Source organism: Condylura cristata, unplaced genomic scaffold (genome assembly GCF_000260355.1).
Source record: "Condylura cristata isolate star-nosed mole 26May11 unplaced genomic scaffold, ConCri1.0 scaffold00021, whole genome shotgun sequence".
Lineage (NCBI taxonomy): Eukaryota > Metazoa > Chordata > Mammalia > Eulipotyphla > Talpidae > Condylura > Condylura cristata.
Window position 1 is genome coordinate 11,694,222 of NW_004567122.1, and position 16,185 is coordinate 11,710,406.

General features: G+C 38.4%; 1 protein-coding gene across 1 annotated transcript in view; it reads right to left on the reverse strand.

The window, feature by feature from the left end:
* Nucleotides 1–431: 431 nt before the first annotated feature.
* The window catches only part of CCDC112 (coiled-coil domain containing 112), an 84,078-nt gene continuing 68,324 nt past the window's right edge, over nucleotides 432–16,185 (reverse strand). Inside the window, exons 2-10 of the mRNA XM_012727740.1 lie at nucleotides 13,702–13,823; nucleotides 11,298–11,419; nucleotides 9,198–9,287; nucleotides 6,833–6,908; nucleotides 6,080–6,467; nucleotides 3,625–4,035; nucleotides 2,099–2,194; nucleotides 1,278–1,396; nucleotides 432–1,001 (exon numbers count right to left, since the gene is read on the reverse strand). Coding sequence (XP_012583194.1) covers nucleotides 959–1,001; nucleotides 1,278–1,396; nucleotides 2,099–2,194; nucleotides 3,625–4,035; nucleotides 6,080–6,467; nucleotides 6,833–6,908; nucleotides 9,198–9,287; nucleotides 11,298–11,419; nucleotides 13,702–13,823 — 1,467 coding nt within the window. The 3' untranslated portion in view covers nucleotides 432–958. The remainder of the gene's footprint in view (nucleotides 1,002–1,277; nucleotides 1,397–2,098; nucleotides 2,195–3,624; nucleotides 4,036–6,079; nucleotides 6,468–6,832; nucleotides 6,909–9,197; nucleotides 9,288–11,297; nucleotides 11,420–13,701; nucleotides 13,824–16,185) is intronic.

A 16,185-nucleotide genomic window follows, 5' to 3' on the forward strand; every position in this document is an offset into this window, starting at 1 on the left:
AAAAAAAAAAAGGAACAAGTTTTCTAGTTAATTGGTATATGGTAGCTTTCCTGTAAGAGAGTAAAAATTAAAATTAGAACTAAGATTTATGATAGGAAAGGTTGAGTCAAATTAAGTTAAATGTTTCTCATATACAAAAGTTTGGAAATTTTAAAATTAACTTTTTTTTTGACCAAGTATATTAATCTAGCAATTTTGAAACCTTTAAAATGCCACCAAGAGAAGTCACAGTATTCTAAAGCTAGCTTATTTCAGATGATGTGTCAAACAGAATCTTCATGTAATGAAGCAAATAGAAACAGAAAAGAAAACTGCATTAGCCAGGAAAATGTGAAAACCACAAAAATTTTATAAATATGTTAAGTCCAGAAAGTTGAAGGTTAATTTGGAATAATTAAAGAAACCAAAAAAGATTTTATCAATAATACAGATAACAGGGTTTATAAGAGATGAGAGGCATATTTTTAAAATTTTATATAAAACAAAGCATGCTTCAAACAGATACAAAATATTACACAAAAGTTAACAACTGACAAACTACTAGTTAAGTTGTACTTAGAAAAGTGCTAACTTATTTCATAATCCAAAAAACTTTACATTTGTTACTCAATTACCCCCAAGTTACCAATGTTAAAAAATTTTAGCTTAAAAAAGTTACTGATTGTCTATCTTGCTATGCCATGACAAAAACAGTGTTTGAAAGGTTCTGAATCAGTAAATGAAATAATGTTTATAACGTAAACTTATAAAAAAACTTTTACATAAATAATAGGCAAATATACGTATTAAATACTCTCAGTATAAACAGGAATTACTAATGGTAATGCTACTTACTACCTGTCAATTCACAAATAGCACAACTGACTAGGTCAGTGTAAGAAAACATGGTTAAGTCACTCTCTTCTTTGTAAGTGAATATGCTAACATTCTCCATTAACTAAATACCAATTTCATTATCTTATGTTCTTTCCTGCATTCCTTGTCTCCAGGTTGGAATAGCCCTAAGGGAAAAAAAGAGAAGAACAATTACAAATACACAGGAAATTTTAAATCATCCTAATTGATTAAATGTTATTTTTAAAAAAGATATCATTTGCTTTATCGAGTCTTTACTGTGAAATATAATCTATAAATAGAACACAGACTATAAACATGCAAAATATAATACATAAATAGAACACAGAATGTAAACATGAAAAATGTCATATATAAACAAACACAGAATATAAACATGTTGTTATGAATTTCTAACGCGTGACCACCTTGCTCCTCTTTACCTGTGTGGGATACGGAGGAGTGGCCCAGAGCCTGTGGGTCCAATCTTTCTGGTTCGTTCTTCCCAACCTTTGGTAGGCTTATAAAGCCTAGAGCGATCTCTACTAACATTGTTTTCCACCTGTAGTCAGAAGTACAATGAGTGCCAGTTAATTTATATAAACTGTTGGCTAAATAAGAGCCTTAAATACAGAAAGCAGTTTCAATAAACATACCTGCTATCTAAACAAATCTGGTAATGACCTCTTCAGCAAGGACACTTCTAACTGCAGCCAAATAGTTAAAATACAATTTGGGCCACATGAACCTATTAACCATGTGTAATTCCAGCTCATTTTTCTGGTTCAATTATTTTCTTCTATGTTTTTTCTATTATGGGAGAAATGTTATGCAGTAAAAGTGATACTAGGAGGGCCAGTAAATTTATTTAGGATTTAACCAATTTATAGTAACTGTGAATGGGTCCTTTGTGTTGAGAGTCATTAACATCACCAGCATTACCAGGGATGTGGAACAATGCTCACAGCTGTCACAGATCTAAAATAGAGGCTCACAAAGAAAGAATGAAAAAAAGAATGCAGAATAGTAAGGGAGTAGTAATTTAGGGTAAAAGAAAAGTAGGCATTTATTATGTGACTTGGTAGAAATTCAAACAATAGTTGCTTTATATTATTATGCTTTGTAATATGGAAAGACCTAAGTATGAAATTCAAAGAAAATGAAACAAAGTTGGATATAAAGAAAACTGAATTAGTTTATATCTTTACAAATCAAGGAATTAGGACAATAACAATAAAAATAAGTTAATCTCGGTCCAGAGTACCTTTTCTTTTAATTTTGTCAGTCTTCTTTGTTTTTCTGCCTTTTCTTCTTCTTTTGATTGTCTATCCAGAATTTTTAATTCAAGTTTATGTAAATCCTAAAAAAAATATACCACACAAAAGATAAAATTAAAAAATAAAATTAGAATTCATTTCAAAGCTTAGTTGCTTGCAAGTAAACTTCAATTACCTGAGCCGTCAAATACCTACAGTATTAGCCTTTACCTAAAGGCCTTAGAGACTTGATAACATATATACAAACACAAAAAAGGATGTGCATGCATTTTATGTATATGCATATGTATGTGCATTTTGTATTGAGATATTTTACATATTAAATGCATGCACATCCTTTTTGGATTACTTTCTTTTAGGAGGATCTTACTTTATGGTCCAATCTAAGGTCCTGTTCTTCTCATAGTTGAGTTAAGCCCATTCTCGCTTAGCAGTACAGATGTACTGACAGATAGTTTTAGGTCTATCCCGTATTTTTCTGTGTCACAGGTTTTCTTTCTTCTCAGTCTTTTATTATGTGGCCTATGTGCCTTTATGAGGCATGGGAAAACATGGGATCTTTCATTATTAGGGAGATTTTTATATATGAAATAAGGACATTTCTATTACTTTTTGTTTATGAACTTTTTTCATACTTCCTTTATTTTGTGCTTATGAATGTCGCTGCTATGTATTTTGATGCATGTAACAGTTTATAACAGTGATATTCCTAGCAGATCATCTTACCTGTTTCCACTTTAAAGTACCTTCCTCATCTTTTTTCATACTTTTTGGATTGAATACTATGTTATCTGATAGTGAGACTGTAATCATCTTTCTTGTATACATTACATGAAAATCACCTATAAACCTACCTCAGTAATAACCTCAACTCCTTTAAATCTACATTGAGTATCTAAAACGTACCAGTCCTCGGGCTACAGGGATGAAGGAAGTAGAGAAAGCTTTTGCCTCAAGAAGCTCCCATGGCCTGAGGAGATGGACAGCGAGCAAGCAAATCACTGGGGAGAAAGGCCAGCAAGCGTGGCCGAGGGGACAAGACATTCACATTCCGGCCTGTGGCTAATTTTCCAGGCTGGAACACATCTGGCTGATTCCCTCCTCCCACCGGATGTCCTGAGAACACTGAAGTATTTATAGTTTCTCCAAGTTGCTGTTCCCGTTGTTCTCTCCACCGGAAAGCGCCCTCCTTTCCTTCCACTTCCTTCTTCTGTGAGACTCACCCCAAGTGTCTCCTGGCTGACATTCAACTTCTGCATATCCACCTCCTAGAGTGTTCTCCCTACATGTCCATCATCACTCTATTCACTATGTTAATCTGCAATCCACTCACACATCTATTTTCCTACCGACCATGACTTAGAAATCCGGGAGCCTGGCTTACTGATTTAGGTATGCCAAACCCAAGGACAGGGGAAACACCTTATAAGTCTCAATTTTCGCTGAGCTGAACTCGGAAGTAATACTTCTACAAGTGGCACTGAAAAATCATATAGGAAACAAGTCTACTCACTCTTTCCTGAAACCTGGGAATTTCCTCTGCGGCAGTTTTCCTTTTCTCTGCCTTCTCTGTTTTTTCCCTTATCTCCTTTTCAAGTCTCAAAAATTCTTCATGTTCTTTCTTTTGTTGGGTATAACTCTCTAGTAGCAATTTTAGTTTAAACTGGCGCTTACGCTCTTTCTGTTGCTTTTTTTCTTTCTCCTCTTCTTCTTTTAACTGGGAAGCATATTTCATTGACATTTCTATAGTTTTCTGTTTTTTCCAAGCTTCAATAGCCAATTTCTGCTTCTTTCTTTGTTCCTCTTTTTGCTTCTGAGTATCTTCGTGTTTGTTATAAAGCACAGGTATGTTATTTGTTTTTTCTTTTAACTTCAAAATTTCCTCCTTTTTTTGCTGCTTTTTAGTTTTCCAATTCTGAATAGACTTAATGATTAAAAAAGACAATAAGAGAAAAATATTTTTAGAGACCAAAAACACTTTAAGACAACCTCCAATCCATATATCTAGAAAGAATACTGATTTCAGGTTGCTTAGATTTTAAAGTGATTTTTTTTTAAACACAATTTTTTCCTACTTCTGTCTTTAAAAATATGTAACATGGGCCCTCCCTGGTGGTGCAGTGAGTTAAAGCACAGCATTAAGAAGCTAAAGCCACTTCCGCATGAGTTCAATCCCCAGCACCGGAGGTGACCACATGGCGTGGCAGACCTCTCCTGACCGGCCCGCTGCTCCCCTCAGCAGTGTACTTCATCAATCAGCCTGTTCTGCTCCCCGCTCGGTCTCTGGTGAATCTTCTCACTGCCTCTGCACCTCTGGCTTGTACCCTAGTTCTGTATGCCTAAATAAATCTTTAAAAAAATATGTAATGTATTTTTTAAAAGACCTAACAATGGTTTATTCTTTTCACCTGGCCCCTCTGCCTAGCCCCCAGGTTTGCTTCTCATGAGGTTCCTGCCCTTCGCTTCCTTTTCAGTCAGTACTTACTAATCTCCCGTGTCCAGGAGAAACAGCCTTTTCCTCTGATCTCCTCACTTCTGCTTCTGAATCCTCTTTCTAGGCTTCAATTACTTTATGAGTGGCTTTTCTCTGGCCAAGTATCAGAAGAGGTATCAAAACTGAGGTGGAGTAAGAGTTTTGCCATGGATACATCACCATGGATACATCACTAACCTTCTGTATTAATTTTTCTCATCTGTGACCTGGAAGGTTTGTTTTGAACAACAGGGCTGTTGTGAAGATGAAACAAATCAGCGCTAAAACACAGTGAGGGACACACCCACTGATCTACTTTCTCCTCAAGTCAGGAAACTAGTTTTTGACCTTTCCTATGAGTGTAGCCTTCATTCCATTAAGTAAATTCTTGAGGTCTGGGTACCTCACAAGGTGATATGACAGGAACCCTGGCAGCTGGAAGCAATACTGTCACCCAGCCAGTGCCACTCACTCAAAGCCAGGCCACAACGGCAGGGATATTTGCAAAACATCAATCAATGCATTCTGCTTCCTTCAATGAGAAATTTTCTTTAAAAAAACAAACTCAACTGAACTAATCAGTGCTTTTAAGTAGCTGATTCTGGATCAATCACTGTTTCTGTGGAAGACCAGCTAGTTGGAACCAGATGGGCTACCCTAGGGGAGAGAAGATATGTGCATAAATTCCGGGTACTGGATGTGTTCATGATAAAAGCGGTATAAATGAAGTGTTCCATGAAATTCTGAGGGGGACTACCTGTATCTGAGTGACAGGAAAGGAAGCAGCAGCATCTGAGCTCAGCAGATTTTGATAGGCTGAGAGTGGAAGACAGAGAGATAGATGTTCCAGAAGGCGGGAATAACACAAGCCAGGGTGCTCTGGCTGGAGCGCTCGGGTTTAGCTACAAAGGCAAAGTGCAGGGCAGCCCCCTCAGCAAAGATATTCAGCCAAGTCATCAGTACAGCCAAGGCTGAGACCCTGATCTAAATCAGGGCCAGGAAATACTTCAGGGGAAATCAAACTTTGATTCTGATTTCCTACTTGCTCTAGTTAAGTGGGGCAGTGAACATTTAGTCTTTTAAAGTGAGCGAAGAGGGTGCAGGCACAAAACTCAAAGAAATGTTTTAGAGACCAAAGGGTTTTTTTCTAGTGACCCTTTGTTGGCTAGAGAGAATTAGGTAGCCTGTAAGATGACTTTTACCTAAAGCCTGGACTTCCTGGATTTCTCATCGACAGAGACGGTTTATACATAATCTTAAACTGTCTAGCCTTTTCACTACTTCTTGGGATAGAAATGTTGGCAATGAGGGTGTTCAACTCTAGCTTGAATAGCTGGGTAAGATTACTTAACCTAAGGCTTCTACAGGATGGGAGGAATGTCACAGGGGGGAGGCTATGGCATTCCTCATGCAGTTGTTTAAAGTTAGTAACACATGTTACATGTCTAGAACACAGAAACAGACACCAAATAATAGCTATTCTCATGACTATTACCTCCTTTTTCCTTTCTTCTAGGGCCAGAAATTTTTGATACCATTTCTCATGCTGTTGAACTTCATCCTGTGTTCTTCCAGGAAGGTGTTCTAGAACTTCTCCCACAAATGTTGGCTTCCCTTTATGCTTGTTTCTCACCTTTACAAAGTTCTGGTGATCATAATCATCCCAGCCCCCCTGTCGCCCTCCAGTTTGCTGAAGGAAGTTTTCAAAATCTATCACTTCTTCTGGAAGTGTCCTTGCTACTCTGTCTGCAGGAGCCTTGGTGGACATTGTCCTGAAAGCTTTCTCTGCTTCTGAATTACCTAAAGCCCAAGCGTCAATTTTTCTTGATATGGCACTCAACTCATTATTTGTTGTTTTCTCTTCTTTAAGAAGTTCTTCATACCTACAAGTTTAAAAATAATAATCCATTGTTAGCCTTTTTCCTTGAACTTAATTGTTCTCAACTTTTTTTCATGTCATTTCCCCTCAACATCATTAACCTTTATAAATTTAAAGCTTAAAAGAATTTGCTTAGAGAAAAGAACAACCTTTCAAATTCTTATTTTGGATTTTATAGAGGCCATGTAAATGAAGATTCACTTTAAGCATGATAAACAGTCTAAAGCCTCAAACAAAAGAAGATAGGTATTTCACTGCTTTTTGTACTGAATATGTAACAATAATATAATGTGTGGACAGCAACCTAGTAAGAGAGTTATTAAAAACTAAAGGTCAATAATTTGATATTAAAATGAGTTTAAAACATACATCAACCTCTGTTCTTCCTTAAAAGTGTTAATTGCATTTTCAATTTCCTCCATCATTTCTCTGAGCTTCTCAACAACTGTGGGGAAAAAAGAAAGTATTATGTTACTTCATATTTTAGTATGAATTAAGTATTTGGGAAAAACCAGAATGTTCCCTACTTTAAAAACATCTCTTAGCCTAAAGAATTAAAAAACTGTAATTTAAAAAAGGAAGTTTTGAAATAAAAAAAAGTACAAAATGATGTAAAAAAAAACTTGTAATAAAAAAAAAAAAAAAAGGAAGTTTTGAGCCCAACCAGGTGGTGCAATGTGTTAAAGTGCAGCACTGTGAGTGAGGCTGCCTGCAGCCACTGCAGCACGAGTTCAATTCTTGGCCAGGCAGCTGACCCACATGGCGCGGCAGACCTCTCCTGACCAGTCTGCTGCTCCCCTCAGCAGTGAACCTCAGTTCACTGTTCTGCTCCCGACTCTCTCTGGTGAATCCTCTCCCCACAGCACCTCTGGCTGTACCCCAGCTCTGTATGCATAAATAAATACATCTTTTAAAAAAAAAAGTAAGTTTTATGATTGCAACCTTTTTTAAAGTACAGATTTGTTTCATATACATATCAATAAACATTGTTATTACTAAAAAAATTCATACTACACAAATTCTTGCACATTTAACAAAAAGGTGGCTGACTTTCTCTGAGGACGGTATGCATAAATATATATACCTCATTCTCTCTTTCTACCTCACTCTTTTTACGGCTACACAGTATTTGTCTAAATCTATCCTCATTCATTTATTTAATCCCTTAATACATGAACCTTTATAGCAATGTTGTGATAAATAGCTTTGCATATGTATTTTGGCATGCTCAAATAAACATGTTTAGAGGATAAGTGCTGAAACTCAAAGTGCTAAATGAAGAATGCACGCTCTACAGTCTGCTAGATGGCATCGCACGCCCATAAAGAGGCTGCCACAGTCCCCACGAGTGCACCACCCACATACTTTGAACCATTTCCAAAGTGACAGGCAAAAACGTACTTTTATTGATTTAACTGTCATTTGTACACAGTGAGTAATGTGGTAATAAGTCAACATACTTTGTTCACATGTGTCTATTTCTTTTGCTATCATGTAGCCTTATAATCTTTGCTCATCTTCCCATTAGATTATTTGCCTTTTTGGCTCTAACTTGTAGGCGCTCTTTATACATGATGGCTACTGGTTTCTCAGCTACCTGTCTATTGCTAGTGTTCCCCCGTATGCCTTTCAACTTTGCTTATGGATTTGAGTGGGTGACCATGCCCACTCTTTATGGCTTCTGATCTTCGTCATTCTCATAAAATGTAATTATAAAAACATTAATCTAGATTCCCTTCTAGCACTTTTATAGTTTCATGCATGGATTTGATAACAAGTGGCAATAGTAATAATACATCCTTAGCGCTCGCACTGCTGCAAGCACTGCACATGTACTTTACAGGCATTGTACTACCTCATCTCCCCAACGACGGCTGCGTGTGATGGTGAACGATGCCCGAGGACCGAGGAAATGCAACTCAGGATGATCAAGCAGCCGCCTGGTTACAATCATGTAACAACCATGGAACTAGCGAGTGAACTCAGGTAAGAATCATGGAACTAGCGAGTGAAATCAGGTAACAACCATGGAACTAGCAAGTGAAATCAGGTAAGGACCATGGAACTAGTGCGTGAACTCAGGTAAGAACCATGGAACTAGCGAGTGAAATCAGGTAAGAACCATGGAACTAGCGAGTGAAATCAGGTAAGAACCATTTAACTAATGAGTGAAAAATCAAGAACTGGACCCCCACATCTGTCTGATTCTGAAGTCCATACAGCTGAGCACTTGTTCTATTGCTTTGATCCTTCAGGAATGAATGTGAATGTAAGTAGGGAGGTAGGAATACAATCTTGTTTTCCTCAAATGACTAGCCTCTGAACATACTATTAAGCCTGTCCCTGAGGTATTCCAAATGCTTCTGAAAGGCGATTCAAAAGCAAATGATGGGGAAAGGGTGAGCTTAGGAATCAGTGAATTAGTCTTTTTTCCTTTTCAATAGCTGAATGTGAATCCTTCCACACCAGTCTTCATTCTATACATGACACTATCTCTTCTGCCTACCTGCTTATAAGGATTAGATAGCACTTTAGGGGTAAAAGGACTTACATAACAACAGATACTAGTTTTCCAGTGCACCCTTACGGATCCTTAGCCAACAGAATAGGCTTAGCTCCACTAATGCTTCAGAGAAACCTATTAGAAAAGTTTAAATTCCCCTCCCCCCAACAAAACTAGAACATACTGACACATTCAAAGAAAAAAACAGAAAGAAAACCTAAATTTACTTACAGTCTGGTGTAGGCTTCACATCTTTCAACTGATGCTGAAGTTTCTTTACATTATTATGTATTTTGGCCAACTGTTGCTGAATTTTTGCTCCTATAAGGAAGGAGTATATACTTCACAAATGTGGCTACATTTTAGGATTCCACACATAGGATCATGACTACCATACACACACACAAGATAAAAGCGTAAAAAAATATATATTCTTTCATTTCCTCCAATGATGGATCAGGAGCTTAGGTTCAGTGATATTTTGTTCTTTAGCAGTGGTCTAGCCTAACAACATAGAATTTGACTTCAACTCTTGTGGACTATAAAAACTGTTAAATAAATCGACATTAATTATACGAAGACTGACAAAGTTCCCAATGAGAATTTTATCTAAACATAGCCTCTAAAAACCGGGGTCAGTGTCACGCTTCGAGGAGCCGCCTCGGGTGTCACTGTGGCACTAAGCTGCAGGCTACCAGGCTCAACCAAAGAGCCAGCCCAAGAAAAACACAGTCAGAGCTGGGCAAACAGGACTATTTCAAAGCCATCCTCTCAGATGTTGTGAGTCAGAGGCAGAAAGATCAGCTTCATCTTTCATATTCTCTTTTTAAAGTTATCATTTTATTTATAGCATTAAGTTAACGTAATATTCATATTCATATGCACACGCAGATAGACAGATTCAGGTAATAGTAAAATAATTATGTCACCATCTTTGGGTACTTGTGAACCTTCTGGTTTTAGGGTCATTTCTTCACAAATGAACATGAAGCACTGTCAAAAAAAATCCTTAAAAGCAGTTTTTTTGGAAAATGTTTTTTGAAGGGCCTGGAGTCAGTGATAATACCCCAAGCAAACCTCAAATATGTCCATGACGACGTGGGCTTGATCTATTTTTCACTAAACCAAGAGTCTCATAAAAGAAATTTCATACAACGTATTTTAGGGGGCTTTATTCACTGATGGAATTTGAGGCCAAGAAACTTTTCTAGGAAAGTTAGAAAAGTAGGAATATGGTTTTTGTTGTTTTGTTTTTGCCAGTTGGATCAGTTAGTGTTACTGGTGCAGGGCAAATAATCTTTCATCAATTCATTAAGAACTGGCATCCTACAGAGGCAAACTTTTTAAAGACAGCATTTCAGCAATGCGGGTTAGAACTGTAGCATGGCATTTGTGTAAGGAACAGATGCTGATTCCTTCTAAACTGCAATATGTGAGGGGAAACTCTACATCCACATATATAAAAACAATGTGCGCCTTCCTCCCCTAGATGAAACACAGCGTGACTCATGAAAGGCAAAACCATAAAACAAAAATAAAAACAAGAAGATAAAGCTGCCTGTGATTTAAAATGCACAGAGTGAAGACGGTATTTAATGGCGGGATCAAGAAACAGAAAACAATCAACCGCTCAGATGTCTAAAAAAATATGAGGGAAATTCAGAAGAGCTGGAAATCTGGTTTTCATGTTAGGTCCTACAGTCATTCCAGACAGAATTGGGAGCAAGGTTCTTGCCACTGCCTGTCAATCTTTTTCTTTTTTTTTTTTAAAGAAGGTGCAATCTTACATTCTTTTGATTATAAGCACATATCTCTGTACAGTCTTAATAGTTAATAAGTTTAATTATTTGATAACCACTATCTTTCCTTGAAGCAAAGCTAAACAGTGTTTAACATAAGGCGTTTGCAACATACACATCTACTCTGCAATAATGTGGCTTGAGGAATTTTGCTGCGACTAAAGACAGGCCCTTAGTCCACTGGTGGTTGCGAGTCCAGGGATCAGATGCTGAGCTAAAATCAGACACCCCAGGAAGCAGTGTCTCTTTACTTTAGGAGTTGTATATTCTCTACTATTTGTCAACCCCAAACCCAGGCCCTCACTTCCCTGTTAAAAGGGAAGAAATACACAAAGAAAACAAAGCGCTCAGGACAACTAAGCAGTGGCTGAAATGGTGGTAAACACATATCCCCGCCAGACAAACTTATCACCAAGTAGGAAGAAGGGTGCCGGTCACCAACACAACACAGCAACGCACAAAGACAAAGCGCAGGGCAAACTGCAACTTTCGGTCACTCGACAGTTTTTAGTTCGTCATGAACTGAACTTACTTTCTGTTTTCCTGTTGTTAATCAATTTATTTTCCAATTCTTCCAGCATACTATGCTCAATTCTGAAGTCACTTTTTTGGTTGTAGAAATGACTGTGTTTATCTTTTTCTATGTTAATAACTCTTTAGGAAAAGAAGTAAATGGTATAAGTATGGTTTAAATATATTTTAATTGTTCAAAATATGAAGACACTTAGAATCATCAGCACTTTAAGTTTGGGTTAATTCATCTAAGGAGCCAAAAACAAATATTTGGATTAATAAGACCAAGGAGTCAAAAAGGTAGTTAGAAAAGAATCAAATTCAACTAACATCATGAGGAACTTGAATTGTTATTTAAATCACAAAATGCTAATTTAGGAAACCGCAGTCATAGACCTGCCTTGAAAATACACAAGTCTTTGACAACAGATTCCACATCAGGGTCACTGCGACCTGAAAAAACTATGGCTGCTGACCACTCTCAGGAGATGCAAGACATTTAAACTCTCCAGAGTGAACCTCTTCATCATTAAATAAATCTTTAAAAAATATGGGGGCAGTTGCTCCCCATGACTCAACAGACAGTGATATATGGTAATATATGTAAGGAGTCTCATAAAGTAAAAATGTTCTATGGAAGTATTAATATTTAATAATAATAAAACTAAAAGACGGTGATATATGGTAATATATGTAAGGAGTCTCATAAAGTAAAAATGTTCTATGGAAGTATTAATATTTAACAATAATAAAACTAAAACTTCAAGAGGCAAATAACCTAAGACGACAAGCAGTTTAATACATTTAGGAAAGTGTCTACATTTACGTCAAAGCTTATTTGCTCTCATCTCTGCTTCTTGTCTTCAGTCCATGTAGGAGTAGGGTGTTTTAATGGTTACTTTAAATCTGGGGGTAAAACCAAACTATTAACTAGCAAGAAACTTTCTGGTTAGACAAAAAAAAATTTCTCAACACCTATTTCATTTTTCTCAAAGGGAAGAAATTAATATGAGTACTTATCCACTAAGCATGGGTTCAATTAGTGGTGGAATCTCTGGTCACTGGTATAACTTCGTACAACCTAGCCTGCGGCGCAATGAAGGTGGTGTCCTAGTCTTCTCCTCTTTGCCAAACAGAGGAAAACGGAACATTTATTAGTGGCAGCGAGGTAAACAAATGGGGCTGTGCCAGCCCTACTTGGCTGTGCCCAAGGCTGAGGGGACCGTAAGGTAGCAGTGGGAGAGCAGGCACTGGGCCCAGCAAAGGTGGCAAGCGGATTTTCATCTACAGGTCAACTCTTACTAGACTGGGGTGCTGCCGATTAGGCCGGGGCCAGGGCTGGGGAAATTACTACAGTCAAATGGAAATATCTGCTGGACACCAGGTATGATGTAACAGCAAGCTGTGTTTTATATCTCTGGGTTAGAAACATTAACCAATAAAGACATTCGAAACATACTAATTTGGGCAAATTGCCAACGATAAGAGGCTCACTCAAAATAGTGTCAAAACTACGTTGAAAGTACACCAAAGTAACACTCTGCGTGTGCAATGTGGAACATATGTACATTCACGTAAAATTACATCAAGGAAAATAAAATTTTATTTCTCAAATTCTGAAGACTAAAAATATACGCACCATAAAAATGCAATGAGAATATATCTACCATATAGCATAACTTTTCAAAATTCAGACAGTTTACTTTTACTAGGTAGAGTTTCTAAACAGGCAACTGTCACCCATTCTGGCCAGACATTCCTTTTTCTATCCTCTCCTTGTCTCCTTTATGACGTTCTTTAGTCAACTGTATAAATTCAAGCAGGAGTTGTAAAGGAACTACAGGGCAGGGCTGTGTGCTCTGAGTTCTGACTCCATTTATCACTTCTGATATCTGTCATATGAGGGTGGTGTTGACAACACTGACCTTTCAGTAAATATCACTGTTTATTTAAAGAAAAAATATGTATACACGCTAAACATTTAAATAAACAGCAACGTCTCAGTTTAGTACCAAGTGCTGGATGGCTCTGACAGGAGGGAAACCAATTAAAAGGCCATTTCAGAAAAACAACTGAAGGACATAGATTTTTGCTAGAACTATCCATTTACTGAGCACTTAGTATATTCAATCTGTTATTTAAGATACGAGAAATAAAGAAATAGTTGTTGTTTCCACTGACTGAAATATACTGATTCAAATAGCAAAAATAAATAAAATTTACATAACTGATTAAAATTAATTTTATATTAGTCTAGTATCATTTGTCTATATCACATGTACAACATTTCTCTCAACATGTTCAAGGGTAGCAATTAGAACTTTTAAGTTCACGTGTGATTGGAAGGGTGGAACCGAATAAACTTTAATTGATCATAATAAATGGCTAGGAATGTTATTTGATGATGGTGTTCATATACTTACTGATTTTTTAATTTTTCTGCTGTGCGAATAAACTCTGTTTTCCTAGTCCGACTAACTTTCTGCTTCCAGTTTTGAAGCTGAAAAGGACGCATTCCACTTGAAGTACCAAAACAGCCATCATTCTGCATAAGGAACAAAAATATATTTACTATCAATAATAAAAAAGAAAACAGATGAAGGTGCATTTTTCCTCAGAGATAAGTGTCAATAATGAGGTTTTTCCAGGGGGGTAACTTATTCTTTACCAATTCAATTTGTATTTTTATGCTAAATTGTTGAATAACAAACTTTACATCTGAGGACTTTTGACAAAAGATTTAATTCTTCCGTGGTTCAGTCCTTTAGCAGACAGGTGGCTAACACTTCCAGTGTGGCAGATGCTGCTGTAGACACGGGAAACAAGGACAACCAACACTAACACAGGCCCTGCCTGAAAGTCTAGTGAGGAAAACAGATTTAGGAAGAAATGAAAACACCCATTTCCACACCAATGGTGGTAGGTAAGGTGCGGTCCTAGAACCAGCGCTGAACAGGAGATATTAGAGTAAACGGGTCGTTCATACAGTTATAATGACCGCAGAAGGTGTACGGAATGGTTGAGGCTAAGAGAAGTGAGCCCATCACCCAAAGGGCAGGAGGGAACAGTTCCTCTTGGTTTCCGCCAAGAGAAACCAGCGTGTGCAGAAGTCCAGCGGCAGGGCTACTTCAAGCACAGACATCTGTAACATGAGCTGGGGACATGGGCAGGAAACGGAAGTGGACACGGATGCATGGTGTGTCACAACAGCACTTCAGGTAACTTGAGGAACCTTGGACATTGTTGGAGAATTGTTGGACAAGCAGGAGAATGCCATGATACACTCAATTTTTAAACAATATCTGCCCATTTTTTTTTGTGAGAATAAATTGGCAGGCGGAGGAGGTGGGGCATTGGGGGACAAGATCGGAAGCAGGAGGGTTAACGAAGTAGCTGGTGCAGCTACCTCACGCAAGACCCGCTGATGATGATACACCTGACACGGAGGAAGAACACGTACATGTCGCAGGCCTCCCCGCGAGCGGGCAACCTGGACGGGAGGGATGGAGAAGGAAAAAGGCTTTGTGTTGCCAGGAGCGAAACTAAATACATTTCTAAGAGCCAGAAGAGTAAAGACATGAATTAAGGACAAATATTAAAAACCCGATTAACATTTGCATACCACAAAATATATTCAGGGGGTTTTAGTATATTCACAAAGTTCTCCACCATTACCACTACCTAGTTCCAGGCTATTTGTACCACACCAAAGACATCCTGTACCCATTAGCAGTCACATCTTCCCAGGCCCTGGCTCCATAAATCCATTTTTCAAAGGTTAGCCCATTCTGGCCAACTAGTAGAAATGGGATCACACAATATGCAGCCTTCTGGGTTCTTTCACTTGGCATAATTTCATTTTAAATTATCTTTACTCTAATAAAGATGTATGATCTATCATTCATATCATAATCTTTATTAATATACAGAAACACAGAGCTGAAAGATGGGGGGTAGACAATGCGGAAAAACTGACTCACTAAATGAGCAGCCCAAACATGCCTCCCTGCGTTGTTGCAGGAAAGGATTTGGCCCTCACCTCATCTAACCCCATGATTCAAAAAAACAGGCCGTTAGCAGGTCCAAGGAGCCACCTCTTCCAATTTATTCTCTTCCCTGCCATCTGGGGAAGGCTGTCTAATTCTCAGGCTCTAAGATACAGACGCCACTAACAAGACAATAGGCTGTTACAGCCCCCAGTTCCGCCATCACAGCCATGCCCACCCTTCAGTATTTGCTGCTGGCAAAGAGATGAACCCCACAGAATCGGCAACCTGGGCAGCAGCGTGCCACGCAGCGCTCTGGGTCGATGAAGGAGTGAGCAGTGCCACACTGGAGCGGAAACAGGCGTGGGGTCGAGATGCTGAGAGATGCTGAGGACAGTGGGAAGATGCAAGTAGAAGTCCGGTACCCAACCCTTCCTGGGTCAGGGGTCTCGAAGGGCGTCCTCTCACGACACGGAGGAAGACCCAGCGGGTGCCACTGCAGACCCCTTTCCGCAGCCTCCAGGAGGCAGCTGCCCAAGCTCCCTGGCATAATTCTTTAGAGATGCGTCCATGTTGTCCCGCGGGTCTGCACCTCATTTCTTTTTATGACTTACAAGATTCCATCATAGGGGTCTACCTTATTTTATCTATTCATCATTTAATGGACCTCTGTAGTATTTCCACTATTTGGCCAAAATGAATTGTGCCACAGGAACATTCGTGTACCAGTTTTACTATGAGTATGTATTTTCAGCGCTCTTAGGGTGTAAACCTAGCTGTGGAATTTCTGCTTAAGAAGGTAACTCTATTTTCTATTTTAAAAACAGAGTTGTCTTGGCCCTCCCTGGTGGCGCAGCGGGTTAAAGCACAGCACTGAGAATCTGAAGCCACTTCCGCATGAGTTCGAATCCCGCCTGCCCC